We start from the raw sequence: 27,167 nt of genomic DNA on the forward strand, positions 1-27,167 counted from the left end.
CTGATTTAGTAGTGACGTGCCCAGGATTGTCACTGAAGTTTTCAAATTTGTTTTACCACCACAGGGATGCAGTCAGACCCATGGACCATTACCAGTATTTTTCATTTCCATTTCAGATTTTCAGCCCTGTTACGATATTTCTTAATGATATTTGAAAGATTTCTTTTAACGTAACGATACAGTGACAAAAATTGTTTCATAGCAATCAAATTTGTTTTCAGGGAATCTGTTTGAAATTCTTGTGTCCCGAAAAGATGTGTAAAATGAGTATTTTGCAAGGTCTTGCACTGGGCTGCTTGAAACCTCTGCCATAAGTTTATGTCATCCATGAGATCTGAGGCAATTCTTGCACAAGGACAGGCCTTGCTCACTTTGCACACACCTTGTGAATAACGAACCAAGATGAGTTGGGCTGGGCTTTGCTGGAAAGGAATGGAACAATTGAGCTCGTGTGTTACATCAGCCCTCCCTGCACAGAATAAATTATGTCTGAGCATTGCAATACAACAAGGCACTGTAACCCCGTAACTCTCTATTTTTCTTCCATCCATGGCCTCTATTTGCATCACACACTTGAATGATGTTGAATTAAATACTAGTCCAAATGTATTAAATATCAAAATGTGAAGTAATGGAGATTTCTGGTATTCAGTTGCATTGCACAACTTGATAAAATGTATTGGCTGACTGTAGAATTCATAGAACATAACCATATAACCATTTACGGAGCAGAAACAGGCCACGTCGGCCTTTCAAGTCCGCACCGGTTCACTTGAACAACTCCACTAGCTCAAACCTCCCGCTCACCGCCAATAAACCTCCAACCCCCTCACCTCCATGTACACATCCAACCTTCTCTTAAATGACAGAAGGGACCCTGACGCAACTATCTCATTCGGAAGTTCATTCTATTCTGCCACCACTCGCTGAGTGAAAAAGCCACCTCTAATATTTCTCCAAAAGTGTTGCCCCCGACCCTTAGCTCATGGCCTCTTGTTCCAACCTCCCCTGCCCTCAGGGGAAAGAGTCTGTTTATGTCTAGTCTATCTATTCCTTTCATAATTTTTAATACCTCTATCAAGTCCCCTCTCACTCGTCTACCTGCTGTGATTAGGTTAATTGGGCAGCATGAGCTCATGGGCTAGAAGAGCCACTTACTGTGGTTTATGTCTAAAAAAATAAAACCTATTAAAAATAAATTTGATGATTTTCAATCAAACATCAATGTAGAATTTTTTTTTCCTGAGCAAAGAGCGTAGCACGGTTGAAAATGTACTTAGATGAATACACTTTTGATTTTCTTGGGGAATTCAAAGCCACAAACATCTTTAGCCAAATTTCAAACAATAACTGCTGAATATCGAACAGTACAGCACAGTACAGGACCTTTGGGCCACAATATTGTGCCTACTGAACATGTATCATGATGGATCATTTTGAATTGCATCCTTTTTCCCAGAGTGGCAATGGCCAATAACAGAGATATTGGTTTTAGGTTCATCCAAGTCACACAATATCGTGGGGCCCAAGTGCCCGCTCTGTATTCCACTGATAATGATGAAATACTTTAAAAATTCTGTCACTAAATTAGTTCATCTCAATAATATCATAAATTACTGCTGGTATCAAACCATTTTAATTTCTGTAAATACACAAAATGCTGGAGAAACTCAGCAGGTCCCGCCATATCCAAAGAGGCAAAGATATATACTGATGTTTCAGCCTTCAGCCTTTCAGCATGCTCTGAGCAAAAAGCAAGCAGTGGTCTGCATAGAAAGGAGAAGAGAGAGGAGAAGAAGAGCCAGGCAGAGGAGCACAGGCCAACAGCGAAGAGGCGACTGGTAGACACAGATAAGAGTGCAGGAGAGAAAAGCTGGGAATTGATCAGGGGAGGAGGGGGGGGGGTGCTTCCTTAGAGCATATTTGGAAAGTACTCTGTGCAGTTCGAGTCATCTGATTTGGAAAGGTTATTTGTAAGTTGGAAGTGGGCCAGATGAGATACACCGGGATGTTGCTGTGATGGGAAGGCTTGAGTAAAGCACGAAAGTCTGCAGATACCATAGTTTCTTTTTTGCAATTCTTTATTTATCGCACTATGAACCATATCAACCAATATATTTACAGATGCATCTCTTTAAATATTCACAGTGACATTTTCTCTTTTTTCCCCCATCCCTCCCTTCCCCCTTCCCACCCCCCTCCAAAAACAGTAAACATTGAACATATAAAATACAATAAAACAATATCTTTTACAAAAGGAATACAGACAAAAAAGACGTATCATCTACTTATTCACATTAAATCTGATCGTGTTTATCTTCTTATCATTTTAGGTGGTGGTGGTCCAAGGCCTGCTCTTTCTGTTATGTTCCATATATGGTTCCCAGGTTTTTTCAAACATTGTAACTTTGTCTTTTAAATTATTTGTGATTTTTTTCCCCAATGGGATACACTTAAACTTGGTTATATATTCCATTAATGTTTATAGTTCTATAGTCCAACGTGGCCATCTTCCATCTTATATCTTTATTTTCACTTTTTCCCGCCTCTTCACCACCTCCATCCCTTTTTTCCATGACTGTTTTTTTTAAAGTTTAACATTTTAATCTCAATACCCCAACAATCCCCACAAGCAATAACCCTTTAACCCCAAATGAACCCCCCTCCTTGGATTGCCCCTTGTCCCTTGACAGCAACCATAACTCCCCTTTCCATTCGGTATGCGAACTTACTCGCAAGCGTCAACCGATTTCTCAGTGTCCATTTCTACCACCCCCAGCCCCCCCGAGAGAACACTATTTTCCTATAATTATAACGAAGCTCTCTCTCTCTCTTTTTTCCCTTCTCTTAACCATCTTTAAATCTTTATATATACATTATCTTTACTTTATATTTTTACATATTTTTGTATATTTTCTTGCCGGTCTTCCTTATTGTCACTCCTCCTCCTCTCTTCTCCAGTCCTGAAAATGTTCAGCAAATTCTTGGGCTTTCTTTGGGTCCGAGAACATTCTATTCTGTTCCCCAGGAATAAATACTTTGAGTACCACTGGATGTCTTTATATAAGGTTATACCCTTTCTTCCATAAGATTGTTTTCGCCGTGTTGAATTCCTTCCTCTTCTTTAAAAGTTTGAAGCTTATGTCCAGGTAAAAAAATAATTTTTGTCTTATTGTCTTCTCTAACCTTCTTTCTTGCCTGCTCCAGTATGTTTTCTCTTGTTGTATATCTTAGAAATTTTACCAATATGGTTCTTGATGTGCAAGTAAAAGAAAAGGTTAATGCCGGCGGGAGGGGGACTCAGTTGAGCAGCAACCAACTGAGAGAGATCCAGTATCGGGGCATTTGGCTGGGGGAAGTAAGCAAGAAAGTCGAAAAGAAGAGTGGTGAGAAAGAGAATGAAGGGGTGGAAGAGGGTGAACGGCAACGGGGCGACGAGGTGCAGTTGCGCACCTCTTCTTGGCTCTGAGAGCCATTTATGAAGTCCGCCGGTCGGGAGGACACCGCTCCTCTGGGGATTCACCAACACCAGAGATCGGCCATTCTTCTCCACGGTGGCTCTCGGCTCTGACGTGCAGGTAAGGCCTTCTTCTTTCTTCTCCAGTGATTTTCCTTCTTCCCTTTTCTCTGTTATTCTTACTATTTCTCTTTTCTGTCTCTTCTCTGAAACTTTACCTTTCTCTTCCTCTATTTTATGTTTATTGAGCTCTGTTTTTTCACACTTTTTTTTCTTTTCTCTGGAGAGGGCTGGTTCCACCCGACCAGCCACGACTCCATCACGTGACTCCCCTTGCAGATACCATAGTTGAAGTAAAAACAAAAAATGCTGGAGAAACTCAGCAGGTCAAACAGTGTCCTTTATATAGCAAAGATAAAGACACATCACTGATGTTTCAGGCTTGAGCCCTTCATCAAGGTATCATGATGAAGGGCTCAAGTCTGAAATGTGGATTATGTATCTTTGCGATGTAAAGTACACCTTTTCACCTGCTGAATTTCTCCAGCATTGTATTTTTACAGTACTAGAGAGACATTGGATAGAATGGCCCTTTATTCCCTTTATCAGGAAAATGAGAGAGGGCCTCATAGAGGTATGTAACATCATAAAGGCATGGAAAAGTGAATGGTCCACAATCCTTTTTGTCAATATCAAAATTGAACCTGCATTTAGCAATTCAGCTGGCAGCTCATTCTACACTCTCATCACATTCTATGTGAAGTTCCTCCTAATTACCTCTTTAAACTTTACCTCTTTTACCAACATCCTCTAGTTTTTATCTCACCTAACCTCAGTGTAAAAAATCTTGCTTGCATTTACTCAACTATATGTATAATAATTTTGTATACCTCTATCAAATCTCTCTGCATTTTTCTAAATAAATTCCTAACCTGTTTAACTTTTTTCCTGAAACTCAGTCCTGGCAATCCCCTTGCAAATCTCCTCTGCACTGTTTCAATCTTATCCTGTAGTTATATGACTGAACCAGCACACAATACTGCAAATTTGGTTTTATAATGTCTTATTGAACTTCACCATAACATCCCAACTCGTATACTCAGTACTTTGATTTATGAATGCCAATGTACCAAAAGCTTTCTTTATGACCCTATCTGCCTGTGACACCACGTTCAGGGAATTAAGTCAAGTTTATTGTCATTTGATTGTACAAGTGCCACCCAACGAAACAGTATTCTCCAGTCCTCAGCTCAAAACATGCAGGCACACTATTAGACACATCACTCATATAGTGTATCTGTATTCACAGATCCCTGTGTTCTTCTGCAATCCTCAGTGCCCGATCATTAACCATGCACATTCTTCCTCGTTTGTCCTTCGAAAATGCAACACCTGGGGGGGGAGGCGTGGCAAGATGGCGTAGAAGGAAGATGTGTGTTCCACCTCTCCCCAGCTTGATTAAATACCCAGTTTTTTTAATAGTATAAAAATGATTAAAGATAAGATTTATAGTTATTTAAATAACAGTGCTTTATGATGGCATCTAATGTGAAAAAGCTCAAACCTCAGCTTCAGAAAAAACTACCATATAAAAGTGTGGAAGAATTGAGGCCTACCTGAATCACTGAATCCATGGAGTTGTTGTTGAGAGTCTCCAGGCCTCAGAGGACTCCAGCCCGTTCGACTTTGACTCCGGCGCCGATCCTGCATCCGCAAGATGGGGCCGACACATCGGTGAGCTCGGCTGTTGCCAACCCGTGTCCACGTGAAGTCGTGTGCGCGGGCAGCACGGCCAATAAGGGGACCCGCGAGCCCGCTGGGTGGCCCGGTGGCACACAGAGTATTGTCGGAAGACACCTCTGGGCGTCCGATGGCTTCGCCTGGCCTGCATGTGGCATCGCGGGCCCGGGAGCTGCTGGATAAAATTAACGCTGTGGGGGAACTTAAGCACTGGCATCCCAAAGAGGTCGGGGTGCCGGCGTCGGGTGTCCAGACCCGCAGCCGTTCAGTTAAAGGAACTGTGGTGACTGAGGAAGAAGAGGAACTTACCTTATTGGAATACATCCAGGAGGAGGAGCTTGCTGTTAAAGAGGGTGAATCTCAAAAAGTGGAAGTGGAATCTGGACTGGATTCAGTGTTTATTGTTTTGGAAGGGATTGCTGGTCAAACACAGCAAATGCATAATTTGTCAAAACAAATATCAACTTAAATGACTCAAGAATTTATGGAGATGAAAATAAAAATGAATACTTTGTGTAATGAAATATCAACTGTGAAACAGGAAATGAGTGTAGTTAAAAGTGATATTAATAAATGTATACAATCAGTAGACACTGTGGAAGATAATTTTAAGAAAATTGAAACAGCTTTTTCTGAGTGTCAAACTCAGGTAGAAGTAATAGAGAAAAAATGGAAAAAAGTAGAAGGTTCTTTTGTAGATTGGGGGATTCAGAAAAGAGATTTAATGAAGAAGACTGATTCATTGGAAAATCAAAGTCGGAGGAATAATGTGAAAATAGTTGGTCTTCCACAGGATATGGAAGGTACTGACCCTATAAAAAATTTTAAGCGCTGGATCCCAGAGGTGCTGGGTGAAGAGTTTTTCCCTGAAGGTTTGGAATTGGATAGGGCTCACAGAGCTCTGAGAAGAAGACCACTTCCAGGACAAGCACCGAGAGCAGTTTTGATTAGTTTTGAACCCTAACACTAATATCAAGATCGTGAAATGATTTTACGTATGGCAGTACAGAATGCAAGAAAGAATCGAGCTCCATTAATAGTTCAACATAACAGGGTACTCTTTTATGCTGATTTGAGTCAAGAGGTTATTAGAAGACAACGAGAATTTAATACGGCCAAGGATGTTTTGTGGCGAAAAGGTTACAAGTTTGCTTTTCATTATCCTGCAATTTTGAAGGTTTTCTATGGAAATTTTCAATCTCAGTTTTGATCATGATGCTTTGGTTTTTGCCAACTCTTTGCCGGAATTGCAAGGAAATGGACATGGGAATGGAAAGAAAGAAGAGATGACACAGAGTCTTCTTGATGTTGAAGATCTGGAGCAGTCATTGGGCTTGGAATCATTTGGTTGAATATATAGACTATATTTGATTGTGTTTGATTAAATAATCAATATGTATCTGGCTGGGGTGGGGGGGGGTGGGGGTTGATGACACTGTAAAATTTGACAGTCATCTACCACTAGTGGGTTTACCACACCCAGATTTTTAAGGTATTACTACCTTTGGGTGGTTTTATTGTTGTTTTTTTGTTATTTTTACTTTTTTGAGGAGTTTTTCTTTTTTGGAAGAATTGTAGAGGGGAGCATTATTTTATAGTGTATAATAATATTAGCAGTTAAAAAAAGAGATGTCTCAATTGAACTTTGCAACTTTTAATGTGCAGGGGTTAAATAGTCCAATCAAGAGAAAGAATATTGGCCTACATTAAAAAAAATGAAAATTGATATTGCTTTTTTACAAGAAACACATTTGACTGAGAAAGAACATTTGAAATTGAAAAGAGATTGGGTTGGTCATGTTTTCTCTTCTTTTAATTCTCAGGCAAGAGGAGTAGCGATTTTGATTCTTAAAAATTTACCTTTTGAATTGGAATCTTTGAGGGGTACGCTGGTAGAGTATTAAGAGTGAATTGTAAGATTTTTACTGAATCGTGGACTTTGTTGAATCTTTATGCCCCTAATATAGATGATGAGTGGTTTATTTTAGAAGCTTTTTTTTTATGTTTAACTCAAGTTAATGAAAACGTTTTAGTTGGTGGTGATTTTAATTGTGTTCTCGACCCTTTATTGGATAGAAATCCAAAAAGTATAAGGAAATCAAAGATGGCAACACAAATGCGTTCATGAAAGATTTAAATTTGGTGGCTATTTGGATAAAAGTTAGAGAATCCTTCCCTACAGAGAAGGATTTTTCTTTTTATTCTTCAAGACATGATTCATTTTCTAGAATTGATTTATTTTTGTTATCAGCGCATTTACAAGGTAGAGTATTATGAGCGGAATATAAAAGTAGAGTTATATCAGATCATTCATTATTACTTTTTTCTTGTGAAAGTTCAGAGGTTGTGCGTCCATCGTTTAGATGGAGGTTTAATGCAACATTATTGAAAAAAAAGTTTGTTACTTTTGTCCAAGAGCAGATTTCTTAATTTTTGACCGAGAATGTTAATACTGTGGATAGTCATTTTGGAATGTGGGATGCTTGAAAAGCCTATTTGAGAGGGCAGATCATTATTCTACGAAAGTTAAGAAACAATATATGGCAGAAAGTTTCGTCTTATAAAATAAGATTGCTGAGTTAAAGAAGGACTTTCAGAAAGGGGTAATAGAAGATTCTAAAAAATTAAATTGGAGAGGTTGAAGTTGCATTATGATACTTTACAAACTTATCAGTTTGAGCGCTTAACTAATTGATCTAAACAACGCTATTATGAGTTGGGGAAAGTGCTCATAAGGTACTTGCTTGGCAGTTGAAAGCTGAACAGGCATCTCAGACTGTTAATGCTGTTAAGAAGAATTCAATAATAACATAAGCCTCAGGAAATTAATGACCAATTTTATTCATTTTATCAAAAATTATATACTTCTGAGGGGAAACAGAATAATTGATTTTTACTGATCTAAACTTAAGTTACCGGTATTAGATGGAATTGATAATCAGGAATTGGAATCTCCATTTGCGGATTTTGAAATTAAGGAAGCTATTCAGGAAATGCCAAACGGTTCATGGGATCCAGGTATCTTAACCAGGATTCGAGAGGGTGCCGAGGCCAAGAAGGCTTCATGATCGTATCAGAGGTTTGGATCTGGAGCTTGAATTGCCAACAGATTGAACAGGAGTCTGTGGTGTTGCAGAGGATGCGAAAGTGCTGGAGGTGAATCTGCAGACACTCAGTCCCCTCTCCAGGGGGACTTTCTTTTTCTTACTTTAAAGGTGCGAGGCAATACTAATAGTGACTCTTTGACTTCCTCACAACAGACTAAAAGAAATTTCATGCAATATTACATATTCTGTTTTATTACATGACAATAAAAGAAACATGAGTATTAAATCCCATCTGCTGTTTCTCAGCACATTTTTCTTGCTGGTACAGTTCCCTCTGCAAGCTTTGAAAACTTTTCTCACTGTCCACAACACCTGCAATTTTAGTGTCATCTGAAAATTTACTGATTCAATTTACCACATGAATATCTAGAGCATTGATAGAGATGACAAACAACAATGGACTCAGCACTGATCCCTGAGACACACAAGTCACAGACCTCCAGTCAGAAAGGCAATAATCAACTACTACTCTGACCTCACCCACAAAGCCAATGTCGAATCCTGTTTTCTACTTCACCATAAACACCAAGTGTCTGAACCTTCCTGACTAACCTCACATGTGGGACCTTTTCAAAGACCTGACTGAAGTCTTTCATAGAAACATAGAAGATAGGAGCAGGAGTAGGTCATTCGACCCTTCGAGCCTGCTCCGCCATTCAACGAGATCATGGCTGATCTTAAAGTTCAGTACCCCGTCCCCGCCTTCTCTCCGTAACCTTTAATACCCTTATACTGAAGAAATAGATCTAATTCCCTCTTAAATAGATTTAATGAACCTGCCTCCACTGCCCTCTGTGGCAATGAATTCCACAGATTCACCACCCTCTGGGTATAGAAATTCCTCCTCATCTCGGTCCTAAATGGTTTGCCTATTATCCTCAAACCGTGGCCCCGGGTTCTGGATTTTCCCATTATTGGAAACATCCCATCTGCATCCACTCTGTCCAGTCATATAACCATATAACCACTTACAGCACAGAACAGGCCAGTTCGGCCCTACTAGTCCATGCCGTAGCAAATCCCCACCCTCTTAGTCCCACTGACCAGCACCCGGTCCATACCCCTCTAGTCCCCTCTATCCCTAATCAGTTCCTGTCTATCCAAATGCTTGCACGTCCATCTGTTGGAAGATCTTCCAATAACTTGCCTACTACTGACGTCAGGCTCACTGGCTTATAATTTCCCTGATTATTCTTAGAGACATTTTTAAACAACAGAATAATGTGAGCTACCCTCCAATCCTCCGGCACCTCACCTGTGACTAACCTCTCTTAAGGTCCGAGGCTTGTCAGGCCCTGGGAATTTATTCATCCTTATTTGCATCAAGACAGCAACCAACTTCTTTTTAATCTGTACAAGTTCCATGACCTCACTGCTTGATTTTCTCACTTCCATAGACTCTGTGCCAGTTTCCCAACTAAATACAGAAGCAAAAAAAAACATTTAAAATCTCAGCCATCTCTTTTGGCTCCAAACATATCGAAGCACTCTGATCTACAAGAGGACCAATTTTATCCCTTACTATCCTTTTGGTCTTAAAATACCAAAGCAACCTCGTGTCTTCATTCAGAGTATGATCTGCATCTGGAACGAGCTTCCAGAGGATACTTTTGAAGAGGGCTTATTACAATGTTCATTTATACTGATGTATGGATACGAAAGATGCAGAAGAATATGGGCCAAATACAGGCAAATGGCACTAGCCCAGAATGCCACCGTGGTGGCCATGGACAAATTGGGCTGAAGAGCCTGCTCTGTGACTTTCTGAAATAACGTTTTCTGGGAGGTTTTTCTTCAATGAAAGCAAACACGAAATATATCTTCACCATCTCTTTATTCTCCAATAATATCCCTTGTCTTCATCTCTAAGGGACTCAGTTTACACCATGGAAGCTCTCATAATTTGGCATTTTCCTTCCAGTTCATCAATCTTCATTTGCATTTTCTTTATCAATGCTCATTCATCTGTGCCTCTGTCCTCTCTTGCTGAATTCTCCCATTTTTTCAATTCTTAGGAATAACCATACTTTTGGCAATCCTTATTCCATCATAAAAAAGACCTGTTTTATTCCAATTATCTTATTTCCTTTGTGGCAGGCACTTTTCAATTCATTCTAACATAATTATTCTGATGCATTGGTCTCCTCATTTATACAGGAGCCTTTTATGCAGAACCTTTTCAAATGCCTTTTGAAAATCTTTCTAACTACAAGTTTCCCTCTAATCAACTCTCCCTGCCACATGCTCAATAGATTCTATAAAATTTGAGAGAATGAGAGTTTATTGTCATATACATAAGTACGATGTATAGATACACAAAAAAATCTTACTTGCAGCTGCCACACAGGTATGCAAGATCCACCAACATCAATCGTATAAATTAAATTACCACAATATGCCAAAACAAAGAACCATAATAAACAACCAGGATGGTACAGTTGGCAGCACATTTAGTGCAATGCTGTTACAGCGGCAGCAATCAGGACCGGGATTCAAATCCCACGCTGTCTGTAAGGAATTTTGTACACTCTCTCCACGAATGCATGGGTTTTCCCCTTGGGGCTCCGGTTTCCTCCCGCCCTTTGAAACGTACTGGGAGTGGAGGTTAATTGGGTGTAAATTGGGCGGCACGAACCCATGGGCTGAATTGGCCTGTTACCATGCTGTTTGTTTAAAATTAAATTTTAAATAAAAGGAGAGGTAAAAAAATATTTCACATTTATAGTCAATTGAAGAAAGGCAATGTTACAGTAAAGCATGTTGACTGGGTTTAGTTCTAAATGATCCTAAATAATTAATTATTTCATTATGGATTGACATCTTGCCAACAATAGATATTAAGTTGACTGGTCCCAGCCCTCTGTCTTCCTTTAACAAGGGAATCATACTGCCTATTCAATATTCATATTGCCATTCTGCTGCACTCCTGAAACTTGGTGAGTTCTGAAAAATTTCAATCAATGAGTCCCTTAGCTCTGCAGTCACTCCCTTTCATTCCTTGGGTGCAAGTCACCCCGTCCCAGCCATTTGTATGGCTTTAGCCCAATGAGTTTCACTATGATTTGGATTTTTAAACGATCATTTCTGTAATCTGAAATCAGAGCATTTCCAGTTGACAATAAATGTTTAAGTTTGCCCTACCTGGTTTTGTTCGTTCCTTCAAGTCCAAATGTTGAAGCTTCTCTGAATCGGAGAGCATGTTGAAATCCCTAAATGAAAATATGAATAAAATGTTTAGATTACATTAAAGCAACATTTTACAATGCATTCATGAATATAACATGAGCAGTGTATAATGGCATAAGATCATGTCACAGACATCTCCCATCTGTGATACTCAATAAATTAATGATGGAGTTAAAACAGGAATGGATGAATTGTTTAAGGTGAAATCTTGCATACTTGAATGCTTGAACCACTAATAAACTGTTTTAGAATGTAAATCTGGTCTGAACGACAGGATCTCATAGACAATCCTACCAGCAACAGACCAGAATGTTGCTCTGCAGTCAGAGCTCAGTAGCTTTGATGTTGATATTGTTGCACTGTGTGAGGCATGATGGTGTGATAAGGTTAACTGAAATAACAAGTTGGGAGGTGGGACAAACCAGAAGAGAAATTGTAACTTCATGGGGAGAGTTTTTAAAAATCAAAAATGAGCTGCCCTGGTGTCCAACATTTTTATACCTTGAAGAAGGGTTCAGGTTCAAAATATTGGTGATCTATTACTTCCAAGAGATGTTGCGTGACCTGCAGAGTTTCTCCAGCACTTTGCATTTTTCACTACAATCATGGCATCTGCAGAGCTTCCTGTTTCATTTTTGTTATTCACTAGCTTTTATATCACTCTTTCAGCTCGCACCACATGGAGTCAGAGGTCTTGTGTACATTCAGAGGAGTATCCCACCATCAGAAACTTTCAGAATTAAAACAGTGAATTTAAGATTAAAGGGGAGGAATTTTAGATGTCTCAGTGGGCAGAAAGAGTCTGAAGAGATGTATAACAGGCTATTAGGGGAGGTCAGCATCCTGACTGAAATACTTCAAGCTGTGCAAGCCACAGGTGGTGGTCATGGTGATTGGAAGAGAGTAAATATGTCTCCTCTATTCAGTCCTGAAATCTTAACTGACCATTTCTACCCGTGGATGATGTTCCTCTCGTAATTCTTTCTCTGGTGACAAAAGCCATGGAAAGGGTAGAAAGCAAGAAACCGTTCTCTCAGGCAGTGGGTGTCAAAGACCAGAGGATATAGTTTTAAAGTGAGGAATAAAAGATTCAGAGGAGAATTTAGGAATAATTTTTCACCCAGAGGGCTGTTGCAATCTGGAGGACCCTGTCTGAGAAAGTGGTGGAGGCAGGTACAACCTCAGAGTTTAAGAGGCATGTGGAAAAACACTTGAAACATTCAGGCTTAATAGACTATGGACCAGGTGCTGGTAAATGGGATCAGTACAGATAGGAAGCTGAGGGTGAGGTAAACATGTAAGCTCTTGGGTATTTCTGCGCTTTATGACCGTGACTATTTGGGTCTTCAAATTACATCATGGTCTGATCTAAGCATAAAGCCCTCCAAAAGGTAGAGGACTCAGCCCAGGACGTCACGTTTGCAGTTCTTGATTTGTTTATCATGTGTGTGTTGAGTACATTTTTTTGCACTACCAATAAATGGTAATTCTGCCTCACCCGTCGGAAAAAGAATCTCAGGGTTGTATGTCATGTACGTACCCTGACAATAAATTTTAATCTGAAATCTAAATTTCTTCGGTGTCCACCCTTTCACAATATTCTTTCTTTGCCTACCCTAACTTCCACTAAAAACTGCTTTTGTTTTGAACTGTTGCTTGGGTTGAGTAGATCCATCTTTTGCAATATGTTGCTTTAGAACTATCTGAATTGTCTTCTTTGGTAGATGTGGTCCAGTCCCTCCTGAAAAAAAAAACTTAGACCCCACCACACTCAAAAATTGTAGACCGCTTTCTAAACTTCCATTCCTATCAAAGGTCCTTGAAAAAAGTTGTTCTTTGCCAATTGTTGCCCAACCTACATCAAAATAACATATCTGAAAGATTTCAGTCAGATTATTAGGCCCACCATAGCAAAGATTCGGCCTTACTCAAAGTGTATAATGATCTGCTCCTTTCTACTGACTCAGGTGGCTCTGCCATTCGAATTCACCTGGACCTTAGTGCAGTTTTTGATACTGTGGATCACATTATTTTAATAAACCATCTCCAGTATGGGGTCAGTGTCAATGGCACGGCCTTGAACTGGTTTAAAAAAAATCATGTTAATGATAGGATGTTCTCAGATAATATGGAAAATTTTTCATTCTCTTTTCTTTATACATACTTTCCCTTGGTCATATAGAACAATTCAGTACAGAAAAACAGGCCATTCAACCTTTCTGGTCTAGGCAACCAATAAAACTAGGTAGTCCCACTGATCTACTCTCATTCAATAACCCTCCAGACCTTTCCTATCGGTGTATTTATCCAATCTATTTTTAAAACAAGTTTGAATCTGCATTCAATACATCAGGTGGCAGCTCATTCCACACTCCTACCACTCTCTGAGTGAAAAGCTTTCTCCTCATGTTCCCCTTATACCTCTCCCCTTTCACCCTAAAGCTATGACTTTATTCCCTCAATCTCAGTGGAAACATCCTACTCACATCTACTCTGTCTATACCTCTCATAGTCTTATAAACCTCTATCAAGTCTCCTATCATTCTTCTTCGTTCCAAGTATAAACCTAACCTGTTTAATCTTTCCCAGTAACTCAACTCCTGAAGACCCGGCCACATCCTTGTGAATCTTCTCTGCACCATTTCAATCTTATTGGTATCTTTCCTGCTGTTGGGTAACCAGAACTGCACACAATATTCTAAGTGTGGCCTCACTAATGACTTAAATAACTTCTACACATCATTCCAACTTCTGTACTCAGTACTTTGAATTATAAAGGCTCAGATGACAAATGCTTTCTTTACAACCCTGTCAACATGTAACACCACCTTCAGGGAACAATGTATATGTATTCCCAGATCTCTGCTCCTCCACACTCCTCAATGACTTACCATTTACTGTGTATGTCCTACCCTGATTTTCTCTTCCAAATTGCAACATCTCTGTTGGGCACTACCAGTTGCTCCAATAATCACAAGGACAAAATCTGAGGGGAACGATAGGCTTAATTGTACATAAGACTTGAGCTCGCCCAGATCTAAGCTTGGGAAGTGCAGGGAAGGGAGATTCTATCATCAATTTACTGGCCCAAATTGCCAGCTGGTCCAGATCCATCAACAAGCTATGAAAATCTTCTTCACAGTCCACGACGCCTCCTATCTTTGTCATCTGCAAACTTGCTGATCCAATTTTCCACATTATCATCAAGGTCATTTATACTGATAACAAACAATAATGTTCCCAACACAGATCCCTGAGGCACATCACTCGACACTGACCTCCAGTCTGAGAAGCAACCACCCATCACAACTCTTCCACCAAGCCAGTTTCAAATCCATTTTACAATCTCTCCATGTATACCTAGTATCCTAACCTTCTGAACCAACTTCTCATGTGGAGTCTTGTCAAAGACCTTACTAAAATCCATATAAACAACATCCATCGCCTTTCCCTCATCAACCTTCTTGGTAACTTACTAAAAAAAACTCTACAAGATTTGTAAATCACGACCTACCACGCACTGATTTCCCTTAATCAGCTGATGATGGTCCAAATAACTATATATCCCATCTCGCAGAAATCCTTCTAATAATTTACATATAACTAACGTCAGGCTCACTGGCCTATAATTGCCAAGTTTACTTTTGGAGCCCTTCTTATCTACCTTTATTCATTACACCTCCTTCTCATGAAACTTCCTATGTTCCATGACACCTCCATTTGTTTCCCTTCCATCCTTATTCACTTTGGCAGTTTCCTGTATAAATACTGATGCAAAAAAAATTGTTCAAGGTCTCTCCCGTTTCACAAGGCTCAACACACAGTTGACCAGTCTGATTTTCTTAGGGTCCAATTTTGTCCCTTGTTATCCCTTTACTTTTAATATACTTGTAGAAACCCTTTGGATTGTCCCCTCACATTATCTGCCAAAACACCTTCATGACTTCTTTTTGCCTTCCTAATTTTCTTCTTAAGCATTCTCTTACATTTTCCATACTCTGTAAGTAGCTCACTTGCTCCTTGTTGCCCATACTGCATATATAGACCCCTCCTTTTCTTTACCAGCTCTCCAATCTCCCTTAAAAACCAAGGTTCCTTATGCCAGTTAAATTTGCCTTTATTCCTGGTAGGTACATGCAATCTCTGCACTCTCTAAATGTTGTCCTTGAAGGCCTTCCCCCTGCTGGATGCATCCTTGCCAGAAAATAACATTCTAATTGACTCTTCCAAGATCCTTCCCCATTTCCTCAAAATTGGCCTTTCTCCAATTCAGAACCTCAACTCAAGGACCAGACCTGTCCTTCTCCAGAATTAACTTGAAACTGATGATATTATTGTCACTGGACCCAAAATGCTCACCTCCACAGAGTTCTGTCACCTGGCCTACCTGGTTCCCTGAAAGATCAAGCTTTGCATTTTCTCTTGATGGCTCCTCTACATATCGATGAAGAAAACTTTCCTGTTCACCTTTGACAAGCTCCAACCCATCCAGTTTTTTTTTTTTTTACCCTATGAGAGTCCAGGTCTATGTGTGGAAATTTAAAATTTCCTCCTATGACAACTTTCTGTTTCTTACACTGGCCTGCCATCTGCCTAGATTTGCTGCTCCAATTCTCTTGGACTATTGGGCAGTCTATAATACAGCTCTACTAGCATGCTCATGCCCTTCCTGTTCCTCAGCTCCACTCACATAGCCTCTGTAGACAAGTCCTCAGTGCTGTCCTGTCAATGAACAGCTGTGACATTTTCCCTTGCCCTCAATCCTGTCTGAAACAACAGAACCCTGGAACATTCAGCTGCCAATCCTGCCCCTCCTGCAACCAAGACTCACGAATAGCAATCATTTCATAATACTACATGGCAATCCATGCCCTAAAATCATCCACCTTACCAACAATACTCCTTACTTTCAAGTAGATGCATGAGAGACGATTTCTTTCCTGTACACATGCAGTCCTTGTCTCACTCTCATTGACCTCCACCCCACTATCTGCTCGAACATTCTGGTTCCCCTCCCCCTGCAAATCTAGTTTAAACTCCCCCCCACCCCCGAAGTAATGCTGCCCGCAAGAATGTTTCTCCCCTCAAGTTCAGCTGCAAACTGTCCTGCTAGAACAGGTCCCATCTTCGCTGGAAGAACCCCTATTTTCTAAAAACCTGAAGTTTTCCCTCCTGCACCATAATGGATTATCTTTGTGTTAAGATGGATTATCTTTGTGTTTCTCACCTCATAAATATGTGGTAGGAGTAGCAATCCTGAAAGTGCAACCCTGGAGGTCCTCTCCAACTTTAATCCTAACTCCCTGAACTTTCCTACCAGGACCTCCTCAACCTTCCTACCCACGTCATTAGTCCCTACATGGACTATGACATGTGGTTGCTCATCCTCCCTTCTGAGATTTGGGAGCACACGATCCGGATATCACAGACCCTGGCACTAGGGAGACAACAAACTATCCAGGATAATCGATCTCTCCCACAGAACCTCTGGTCTGTCCCCCCTTACTATCGAATTCCCTATCACAACTGCATTCCTCTCTTCCCTTCTGACTTTAGGGTCCAATCCCAGTGCCAGAGACCCGACCATTCAAAAACATGGCATCTCTTTCCACTGCTATGCCGATGATATCTCCCCTTGAAACCTCATGATCAAAGGTTGCCAGCCTCACTAACTGTATAGAGGACATAAAGAGTTGGATGGCTCAAAACTTCTTACAGATAAAAAAGGAAAAATTTGTGGTTATCCTATTCGGTTCCCCCTAATTGTACCAAGATTATCTCCAATCGACTTGGCAACTGATCCACCCCTCATTAAACACCACGTTAAAGTTCAACAAATAAGCGACTGCAGTACTAAAAGCTAGCTTCTTTCAGCTTCGTACTATTGCCAAAAATCATATTCCTTATATTTAAAGATCTTGAGAAAGTTATCCATGCCCTTATATTCTCTTGTTTAGACTGTTCTAATTCTCTATATACTGGGATTATTAAGTCTTCATTATCTTATCTGCAACTGGTTCAGAATGCTGCAGCCAGGCTCCTGACAGGTGCCAAGAAGAGGGACCATATCACCCCTATTCTGGCCTCCCTCCATTGGCTGCCAGCATGGCTCAGAAATGATTTTTAAAGTTCTCCTGTTTGTCAATAAAGCCCTTCATGGGCCAGCCCCCTCTTGTAACATGGATCTCCTTTATCCTCATTCCCCTTCAAGACCCCCTCAGTTTGGCTAACTTGGGGCATTGGCTGTTTCATAATCAAATCATAAACTCAGAGGAGGTCATGCCTTGGCTCTTGCAGCCTCCAAACTGTGAAACAACATTCCTTCCTCAATCAAATCAGCCCCTTCCATCAACTCTTTTCTATCCAGAGGGAAGATATACTTTGATTCACCAGCATTTTGAGTCCTCCTTATTCACCTGATTGCTCCCTTGTGCTCTAACCTCGCATTCATTTTATTTTGGACTTTAAATAGTTGCCAAGTTGTGATGTCTTTTTGATCTGTACAACATTTTAGTCAACATGATGAACATATTTTAAATGTACTCTATAAATAAAATAAACCAAGCATCCTTCCTTCAGTATTTTTGACAGAATAACTGAACATAAAAATCTGATCAACAGCTGTTTACAATTCTTGGCGCGTTTTGTAAAGGATTCTGCTAAGCACAAGCTTCACAAGGAAGATTCAAGCTTGAGACAAAATAAGCATTCGTTTGAGGAGAATGTGCAGATTGATTTATACTGTTGTGACAGAAGGAACAGCCAAACTGAAAAGTAATTTCATGTGCATTGTAATATTCCTTTGCTTTCCAGTTTAAATAGTAGAATGCACCTGCAATCGGTTGATTTACAAAGGTTTCACCTCAACAGGATGCAAAATAAAAATCATGGAATTTGAATGGTGAACAGAAAGGTGGGGAAAAACTCACAGTCTTACACATATTTCAGCTTCCCGAACTGGGGAACCAATGATGCATTGCACTTCCTCATACGTTTTGCCAGTCAAAGGAATTCCATTCCACTCAAGAACTTGCATTCCTACCAAACAAAACGCACACGATGAGACTGTCAACAAATCCACAAGTTTTAGACCAAACAAACCATGAATGTCACGAATTCATTCACTCCGATGATATAAGTTTCAGCTTGCTTTCCATTTATTAAATGTGCATCTCAATCTGATGTTGTGCATTTCAACAAATGGCTCAGAAAAACATGGAGCCTGCTGCTTTTCTGTTCACTGAAACGAGTATGTTTAGCTGAAATTGACACAGATGTGGTTAAAAACCATCCCTTTTGAAATATTGTATTCTATAAATAGCAAAAGCCTGAAAATTGCAAGTCATTAATGTTTTTAACACTTAAATGGTCTAAAAGCTATTTCACAGCAAACTTAGCGAAAATCTTTTCAAAACACATCAAACATGCAACTTCCATCAGTAATTACTCTTTTTTAATAATATTAACTCATGAAATCAAGTTCATTTCAAATATCTCAGCAATATTGTTTAAGATAGGAGAACGGGAAAACACACAGATGTTTGAACTTTCACTTACAGTAATGTTTGCGATTCAATATAAATGGTCGATAATTATGGCCAAAAGCTTTGAGTGCTGTACAAAATAAATGGTAAAATAAAAGCACAATAAAGCATGAATTCCCAGAGTAGAGTCTATTTTCTACACTGGTACCTTGCTTTTTATTTCCCAAATCCAGCATTGCATGTGGTATAGCTGATGGTAGATTTGATATAAAAACATAACCATCTGTGACTACCCTGTAAGCAGCTCTGTAATGAAAGATTTCGATCATCAATTACAAGCATCTTTCCTTTCAAGTTTTGTAGTAGTTAGATCAGTTACCATATTGTCCGCTCATTTCACAACCCTTAAGAATATGGGAGTGACCTGATAGGATATTTCAGAGCAGTTTAGAATAATCCAGAGGGAGGTAGCTCAGGAATCACAGATAAACCAATTGATGGTTTGTGCAATAAAACAAGATGGTGTTGCAAGAAAAAAAAATCAAACTATTCACCAGATTTAAACTCATGATTACTAGTTGTAGATTTTGGATTACATCCAATAATTTCACTTTATTTCCTGACTCCCAAGGATTACTGGCAGGTTCAAATATTGTATATGGCTTCATCATAAACCTTTCCAATATCATGAAGTCAGGAAAGGTGGCTTACTCATTGAGTCATAGAGCTACACAACCTTTGAAACAGACCCAGTGGTCAAACTCATCCATGCTGACCCATTTGTTGCATTGGATCCATATTTTCTAAACCTTTCCTCTCAATCTAGCTGCCCAAATGTTGTAATAGCACCTGTCTTTACCACATTCTCTGGCAGCTTGTTGCATATACACACAATCATCTGTGTGAAAATATTGTCTCTCAGGACCCTTATAACATTTTCCACTCTCACATTAAACCTCCACCTCCAGTTTTCAGACTCCCCATCTTTGGGGAAAAAAAAGGATGATTATTAACCTTATCTATAACTTTTGTGATTACACAAGTCTCCATAATGCACCCCACAGCATCCTATGTTCCAGGGAGAAAAGTTTGACCCTATCAAGTCCTCAGATCTCCAGTTCCGGTAACATCCTTGTGAATCTTACTGCAATCTTTCCATCTTAATAGCACACTTTCTAAAGCTGATCACGAAGACTGCTCACAATACTCCAAACGCAGCTTCCCAACATCTTTTACAGCTGTAATATGATGTCCCAACTTCCATACTCCATGCCTTGTCCAATGAAGGCAAGAATGGGAAATCAAGCACTAACAGGCTGAAATAAAAGCAATGCTGGAGAAACTAATAAGGTCAAACAGTGTATTTTATATATCCAACATTTTGGACTGAGCCTTTCAAGGTACCTCTAGCCACTTTCAGGTGCATTCTCCGCCAAGGATGCACCTGCAGAAGCAGATACAGCCCTGTGGAATGATCATTCAGGTGGAAGTCCTGAAAGCACTGTGCTGTCCACCTGAAAGGGACAGCTGCAGGAGAGGCTCCTCAGAGCGCACTCCGGCTCCTGTCAGCGCGTGACGTCGAGGAAAGGGCGGCCAGCGTGGGATGTCAGGGCAGGGACAGTGGAGGAGGGGGTTGTCAGGTGTGGGGAAGGGGGCTCTTGGGCAGCAGGGATTTGGGTCGCCGGCTGATTGTCATCAGCCCACCCACGAGCAGTCGCTTTCAGACAGCTGCATTCAGATGCCTCGGTGGACTGCTCAGATGTGGAGATTATACCACCCGGAGGAGGATTGGTGAGTACTCCTACGAGCCGCATCAAGTTCTTCTCCCTGCAGCCACATTCGGGTAGACTTTACATCGGGGCATGCTGGCCACCTGAAAGAGGTTACAGTGTCTGGAGACTTTCGTGTTTTACTATAAAAAGGCTCCTATATGAATCGTGCTCTCATGTTGCCCTTGCTTGCACTAAATTATCTATTTTATTGTTACTCGATCCTCTGAAATTGTGCTGTTTTTCTTCTAATTTATACGGCTGTATGAATGTTAGAGTTGAACTGTTAGGTTTCTCACAAAAGAACCCTTCACACCACATCAGATATAATGTGATAAATAAACTTCTCATCAAAACTTCACATCCATGTTGCTAATTTACATCACAAACAAAAATGGCTGCAGCTTCAATCCCTCCAAAACATCACTGGTTAAAGATTTCCAATCAGTAAAGCCACTTCCCATTTGAAATTTGTTACTTGCACCTGCAAGTCTAGGACACTGATAGAAATTTTAAAAATCAATAGCTCCAACTCAGTTGAATATTGCTATTAATCATCTTCTAGTCCTAAAACTACCATTTGATGGCCTGATACTTTGCCAAATTACTATCTGTCAGCCATTTCATGTCAGGCCTCCACCTTGAGGCTGACTACAGGAGCGGATGGAAAACCAAGAACTTACCTTTCAGACAGCAACCATAAAAGGCTGCTCCAGCATCCCATTCATATCCAGAGGTGCCTCGTAGTGCCCTCTGGAGCTGATGGAAGTGGGACGACTTGTGCCGTAGTGCCACCTGTTATAAATACCCAGCAGAGCAATGGCCATCTTTTCTACCCATAATCCATCAGGCAGCTGGAACTGCTCTGTGGTTCCCAGAACAGTTCCAGCTGCATGGGGGATTATACATAGGGAAGACAGCCATTGCTCTGCTGTGTTTTGAGCCGCAGAGAATGGCCCCAAAGGCCGAAGCGGCCCAGTGAGGCTGTCTCAGCTTGCACTGGTCGCCCCAACAGCTCCTGTTGACGGCCCCTGCTTGGAGATGGGTCGCGGGCTGACAGCATCATCAGCCCACCCCGAACCAACCTCTTGCAGTGACTGTACGTTCAGGTCAAGTGGCAGAGCGCAGCACTCCACTGATTATCCTTTCCCAGGAAGGGTTGGAATTAGTGCGTCGGAGTCGGTCATGGCACATTCAGGAAGGTATTTCTTTAGCAGTAAGGGCGATTAACCTCTGCCTTTACAAACGAGTGTTTGGTCGACCTGAAAGTGCCTTGTACTAGCAATGCCCTGTTAATGTCACATGTTACTAATGCTGTTATGCAACATGTTCCATAAATTCTAGAACAGTTCCTACGAGTTTGAAGGGAGCAAAATGTAATCCCAATATTTAAGCAAGAAGGAAGAAATAAATGGAATATCAATAATTCAGAAAATTATGGATAAGAATGTGATACATAGAATATCGGTGTATAATTTGGCAGAATTATGAAATGGAAAGCATGTTTGATAAATCAATGACAAAAACGGGTTTTACCACCATCTCGCAACCCCACATAAATGAAGTGGACAAAGATCATCCTTGAACTTGAGGAATGACCAATGGAGAAGAAAGACATTTTGTCTTTTTGACTTCCATTGACACTTAATTCAAGGTATCATGAGTTCGTGTTAGATTCATGATCCAAATTACAGTTAATCTTGTTTCAATTACTATATATTCCAATAATACACAATTAACAATTTGTACATAAAATACAGGTTATTAATGATCATTATAAATTTGTTGACTTTAAATAAATATAATTTTTTAAAAGACATACAGCACAGTAACAATCCATTTCACCCCACGAGGCCCTGCCATCCTAATATGCCCAATTTACCAATCCCCAGTAAATCTTGAACATAATAAAAATATAATAGAAATGTGGAGTCTCAAAACTAATTTAAACCAGAAGATACTGTAATTTGGGGCGATTGTCATGGTGTTTCAAATTACAACCTTTCTCTCAATGTCAGAAAGTCAAAGTTGCTGATCATAAAGCAGGAGAAAAGGTAATGGCCACAGCCCTGATAATATCAATGGTGCTGGAAGTGGAGACAATGTGCAGCAGGCTTCAAGCTTCTAATAACCTGACCTTGACCAACCACATTTATGCAATGGTCAAGAAGACAGGATTGCCTCAGAAGATTAAGGAAGTTCAACATGTCCCCCATGACTCAATGTTGCTCTTGTTTTTCTCATTTAAACTCTATGCTCTGTATCAGTCCTCTTGTCATGCTACTTGGAACGATTGTGTGAATGTTAAAGTTGACTTGTTAAACCATTCTTAGAAGAACGCTTCTCACGTACCAGGCATAATTTAAACTTGATAAAATGAAAGCAACAACTAAAATACTCGAATAAACAAAAACACAAGAGCAGCAGATGCAGGAATCTTGAGTCATGCAAACAAGTGATCATTCTTTCGATGTGAGCTCATGTAAATGAATTGTGAACAGTACAAGCTCATTCTAGTCCTACAACCCGTACATTCCAGTAGAAACCCCTGATCATAATCAAGACCATGAATAAAAACAAATACATACTCGGAAAAGTAGGGGAGGCAACTTCTGTAGAGAGAGAAAAATCAACTTACCATTGGAATATCTGACCTGAAACTAAACTCTTTCTTTCTTCATGGATAATGCTGGACCTGCCTGATGAGTTCCCAGATCTCACTTTTCATTTCTAATGTGTGCAGATGTTGCACCTTTTTGTAATTACTTTGCAAGGAATCAGACCCTGATGGTGTAGCTGGCAGGGTACTGAAAATCTGCACCAACCAACTAGCCAGTGTTCACAGATAATTTAAACTCTCATTGCTGCAGTCAGAGGTTCTCACTTGTTTCAAAAGGGCATCCCGGTCCACAAGAGTAGCGTGAGCTGCCTCAACAACTATCGCCTAGTAGCACTAACTTCTACTGTGATGAAATACTTGTAGAGGCTGGTCATGGCCAGAATTAACATGTACCTAACCAAAGATCTGGACCAGCTACAATTTGCCTATCGTCACAACCGCTCCACAGCAGATGAAATATCATTGGCTCTCCGCTCAGTTCTGGATCACCTCAAAAACAGCAAGTTATACATACAGCTGCTCTTCAACTGCAACTCAGCCATCAACACCATTATTCTCTCAGTGCTGGTCAAGAAGCTACAAACTCTAGGTCTCTGTAACTCCTCTGCAACTGGATCCTTGACTTCCTCATCGGAAGACCAGTCAGTACTAATTGGAAACAATATCTCCTCCTCAATGATCATCAACACAGGCTTATCCCAGGAATGTATACTTAACCTACTGCTCTACTCATTATACACCCATGACGATGTGGCCAGGTACAATTCCAATGGCATCTACAAGTTTGCCGATGACACCGCAATTGTTGGAAGAATCACAAACAGCAATAAGGAAGCGTACAGGAGAGAGATGGATCAGCTCGTTGAATGGTGTAACGACAACAACCTTGTGCTCAACATCAGCAAAACTAAGGAGATGATGGTAGATTTCAGGATGAAGTCAAGGAAATACAACCCAGTCCTCATCGAGGGCTCAGCAGTGGAGAGGGTCAAGAACTTCAAATTCCTGGGTGTCAACATCTCCAAGGATCTGTCCTGGAGCCTCCACGTTGAAGCAATCACAAAGAAGGCTTGCCAACAGCTATACTTTGTGAGGTGCTTGAGCAGATTTGATACATCACCGAAGACTCTCGTAAACTTCTCCAGGTGTACTATGGAGAGCATTCTGGCTGGTTGCATCACTGCCTGGTATGAAGGCACCAACTCTCTGGCCAAGAATAAACTCCAGAAGATTGTTAACTCGGCCTGTGACATCACAGTGATATCAGACTTCACTCTATTGAGGACATCTACATGAGGCGGAGTCTTAAAAAAGCAGCCTCTATCCTCAAAGACCCTCACCACCCAGGCCATGTCATCTTCACTCTGCTACCATCAGAAAAAAGGCACAGGAGCCTAAAGATGAGCACTCAACAGCACAAGGACAGCTTCTTTCTCGCTGCCATCAGTTTCCTGAATAATCAATAAACCAAAGACCCTGCCTTACATTTCGTGCATTATTATTTTTATTTTTTATGGTAATGTTGTAAGATGGTTATAATATGAACGTTTGCGCTGTGATGTTATTTCCTGACTTGCTCATGACAATAAATTCTGATCTGACTCGTGCAGAATTATTCATTAGAAGAAGATTTTAACCAATGACATGAAGGGTAACTTTCTGCAACAATCTTTTTCAATGAGTTTCCTGTGTAGTTTACTCTAAATTGTCCTTTTTATTAATCTGTTTTGAAATAAAATGGGAATTGATAGATACATGGATTTATTTCTGTCACAAAAAAGGCATCAACTCCAAATAAGGCATGTTGATTCCTGCAGAGCAATGTCGTCCAGCCATTCTCAACCTTTCTCAGCTATGGCCCCCTCCAGGACTCTGCTCAGATTATGCGCTCCCTTCTCTGTGAAGCAGCCAAGTTTGGTTTCTTCCTTACTTCTCTCCTACTAACTATGTACATAAAAAAAATTAAAAATACTTGTTACATGAGGTGAAAAGTAAATAAGGCTTTTACTTAAATATGCTGTGACCCTCAGGAGGCCATAGGGCTCCAGTTGAGAATGCCTGATCTAATCATTGCCCTCTCCTTACACTTCCCGACGCCCTGCCCATTAGATTCCTTGCAGTGCCAATCAAAGTCACATTAATGGGCTATTTGACGTTGGGAGGAGACACGTGATGGAGTAGTGGCTGGTCGGGAAACTACAGCCCTCTCCGGAAAAGTTTAAAAAAACAGAGAAAACGCAAAGGCACAATCACGAAAATTAAAATAAAGTGAAAGTAAAGGTGGGAAGAAAATGGCAACGAAGAAAGAAAAGTCGAAAGCAACAGGAAGAAGAGAAGAAGAAAGGACATCGGAAGAAGAAGGTGAAGGCCTTACCTGTCCGAGGAGGCCCACTGTGGAGAGAGAAGCCCGCTCCCTCAGGTCAGTCGAAGTCTCGAGCTCGGGACTACAAAAATGGCTCGCGGAGCCAAGCAAAAGTGCGCAACCGCGCATGCGCGAGGAGTCACGCATGCGCGATGCGCAAGACAAAAAAAACACTGACGGGAGGGGGAACTAGCTGAGGAGTCGATCTCCACAGCTGAGAATGACAGCCACAGCACAACAACAAGAGAACATAGAAAACAACGAGAACAAGAAAGAAGAGTAAAAAGAAATCAAAGAAACAACAGATGACCAACCCAGAGGAAGAAGAAGAAGAAGAACACAGAGAAATGGAAGATGAAGGGAAGGGCAAGACAATGGATTTTTTTTTAAAGAATATATGGAATCAATAAAAGAATGGCAATCACAAGAATTTAGTGAAATAAAAAGGAGAATAAAAAGTACAGAAGAAAAAATGAATAGATTAGAGATGGTCATGTCAAATATAGGAAAAAGAGTGGACAAGGCGGAAGAACGAGAAGCAGCCAGAGAAATGGAAGTAGATGACTTAAAAAAGAAATTAGAAGAATCTAATAAAAAAATTAAACAGACACAAGAGCTGTTAGCTCAGAAAATAGATATAATGGAAAATTATTAATAGAAGAAACAATATAAAGATAGTGGGCCTTAAGGAAGATGAAGAAGGCAAGAATATGAGAGAATTTATAAAAGATTGAATCCCCAGGGTGCTAGGAAGACCAGAATTACAGGAAGAAATGGAAATAGAAAGGGCACACAGAACATTAGCCCCTAAACCACAACCACAACAAAAACCAAGATCCATTTTAGTAAAATTCCTAAGATATACAACAAGAGAAAATATATTGGAGAAAGCAATGAAGAAAATAAGAGAAGACAAAAAGCCACTGGACTACAAAGGTCAAAAAAAATTTTTCTATCCAGATATAAGTTTTGAACTCCTGAAGAAGAGGAAGGAGTTTAATACAGCAAAAGCGATCCTATGGAAAAAAGGATATAAGTTTATGCTAAAGTACCCAGCGGTACTTAAAATAGTTATTCCAGGGCAGCAAAACAGACTATTCTCGGATCTGGAGGAAGCACGAAAATTTGCAGAACAACTACAAAACAGACAGAAAGATGAAGACATGTAACGAGAGCAAAAATGACCACGAACTATATGTATGTGTGTATATGGGTGTGTGTATGTATATATGTGTGTACATGTGTGTATGTGTATTTAAAAGAAAATATATAGTGTATAGATAAGAATTAATAAGGGTAAGGAGGGAATTAAGAGAGTAACCTTTGTTGTATATGAAAATTAAAATCTTTTCTGGGGGGGGCTGGGTGGGGAGGAGATACGGTCACTGCGAAATCAGTTGACGCTTGCGAGTGAATTCGCAAATCCAAATGGAGGGGGGAGA

The 27,167-nt window shown here is 40.3% G+C and overlaps 1 protein-coding gene across 1 annotated transcript in view; it reads right to left on the reverse strand.

The window, feature by feature from the left end:
- The window catches only part of LOC138748701 (protein piccolo-like), a 191,736-nt gene that overhangs the window by 129,605 nt on the left and 34,964 nt on the right, over nt 1-27,167 (reverse strand). The window contains exons 8-15 of the mRNA XM_069909320.1: nt 18,420-18,528; nt 11,446-11,513; nt 10,332-10,342; nt 9,992-10,068; nt 9,571-9,721; nt 8,660-8,719; nt 7,603-7,714; nt 5,074-5,484 (exon numbers count right to left, since the gene is read on the reverse strand). Coding sequence (XP_069765421.1) covers nt 5,074-5,484; nt 7,603-7,714; nt 8,660-8,719; nt 9,571-9,721; nt 9,992-10,068; nt 10,332-10,342; nt 11,446-11,513; nt 18,420-18,528 — 999 coding nt within the window. The remainder of the gene's footprint in view (nt 1-5,073; nt 5,485-7,602; nt 7,715-8,659; nt 8,720-9,570; nt 9,722-9,991; nt 10,069-10,331; nt 10,343-11,445; nt 11,514-18,419; nt 18,529-27,167) is intronic.

The sequence above is a fragment of the Narcine bancroftii genome, chromosome 13 (assembly GCF_036971445.1).
Source record: "Narcine bancroftii isolate sNarBan1 chromosome 13, sNarBan1.hap1, whole genome shotgun sequence".
NCBI classification, from domain to species: Eukaryota; Metazoa; Chordata; class Chondrichthyes; order Torpediniformes; family Narcinidae; genus Narcine; species Narcine bancroftii.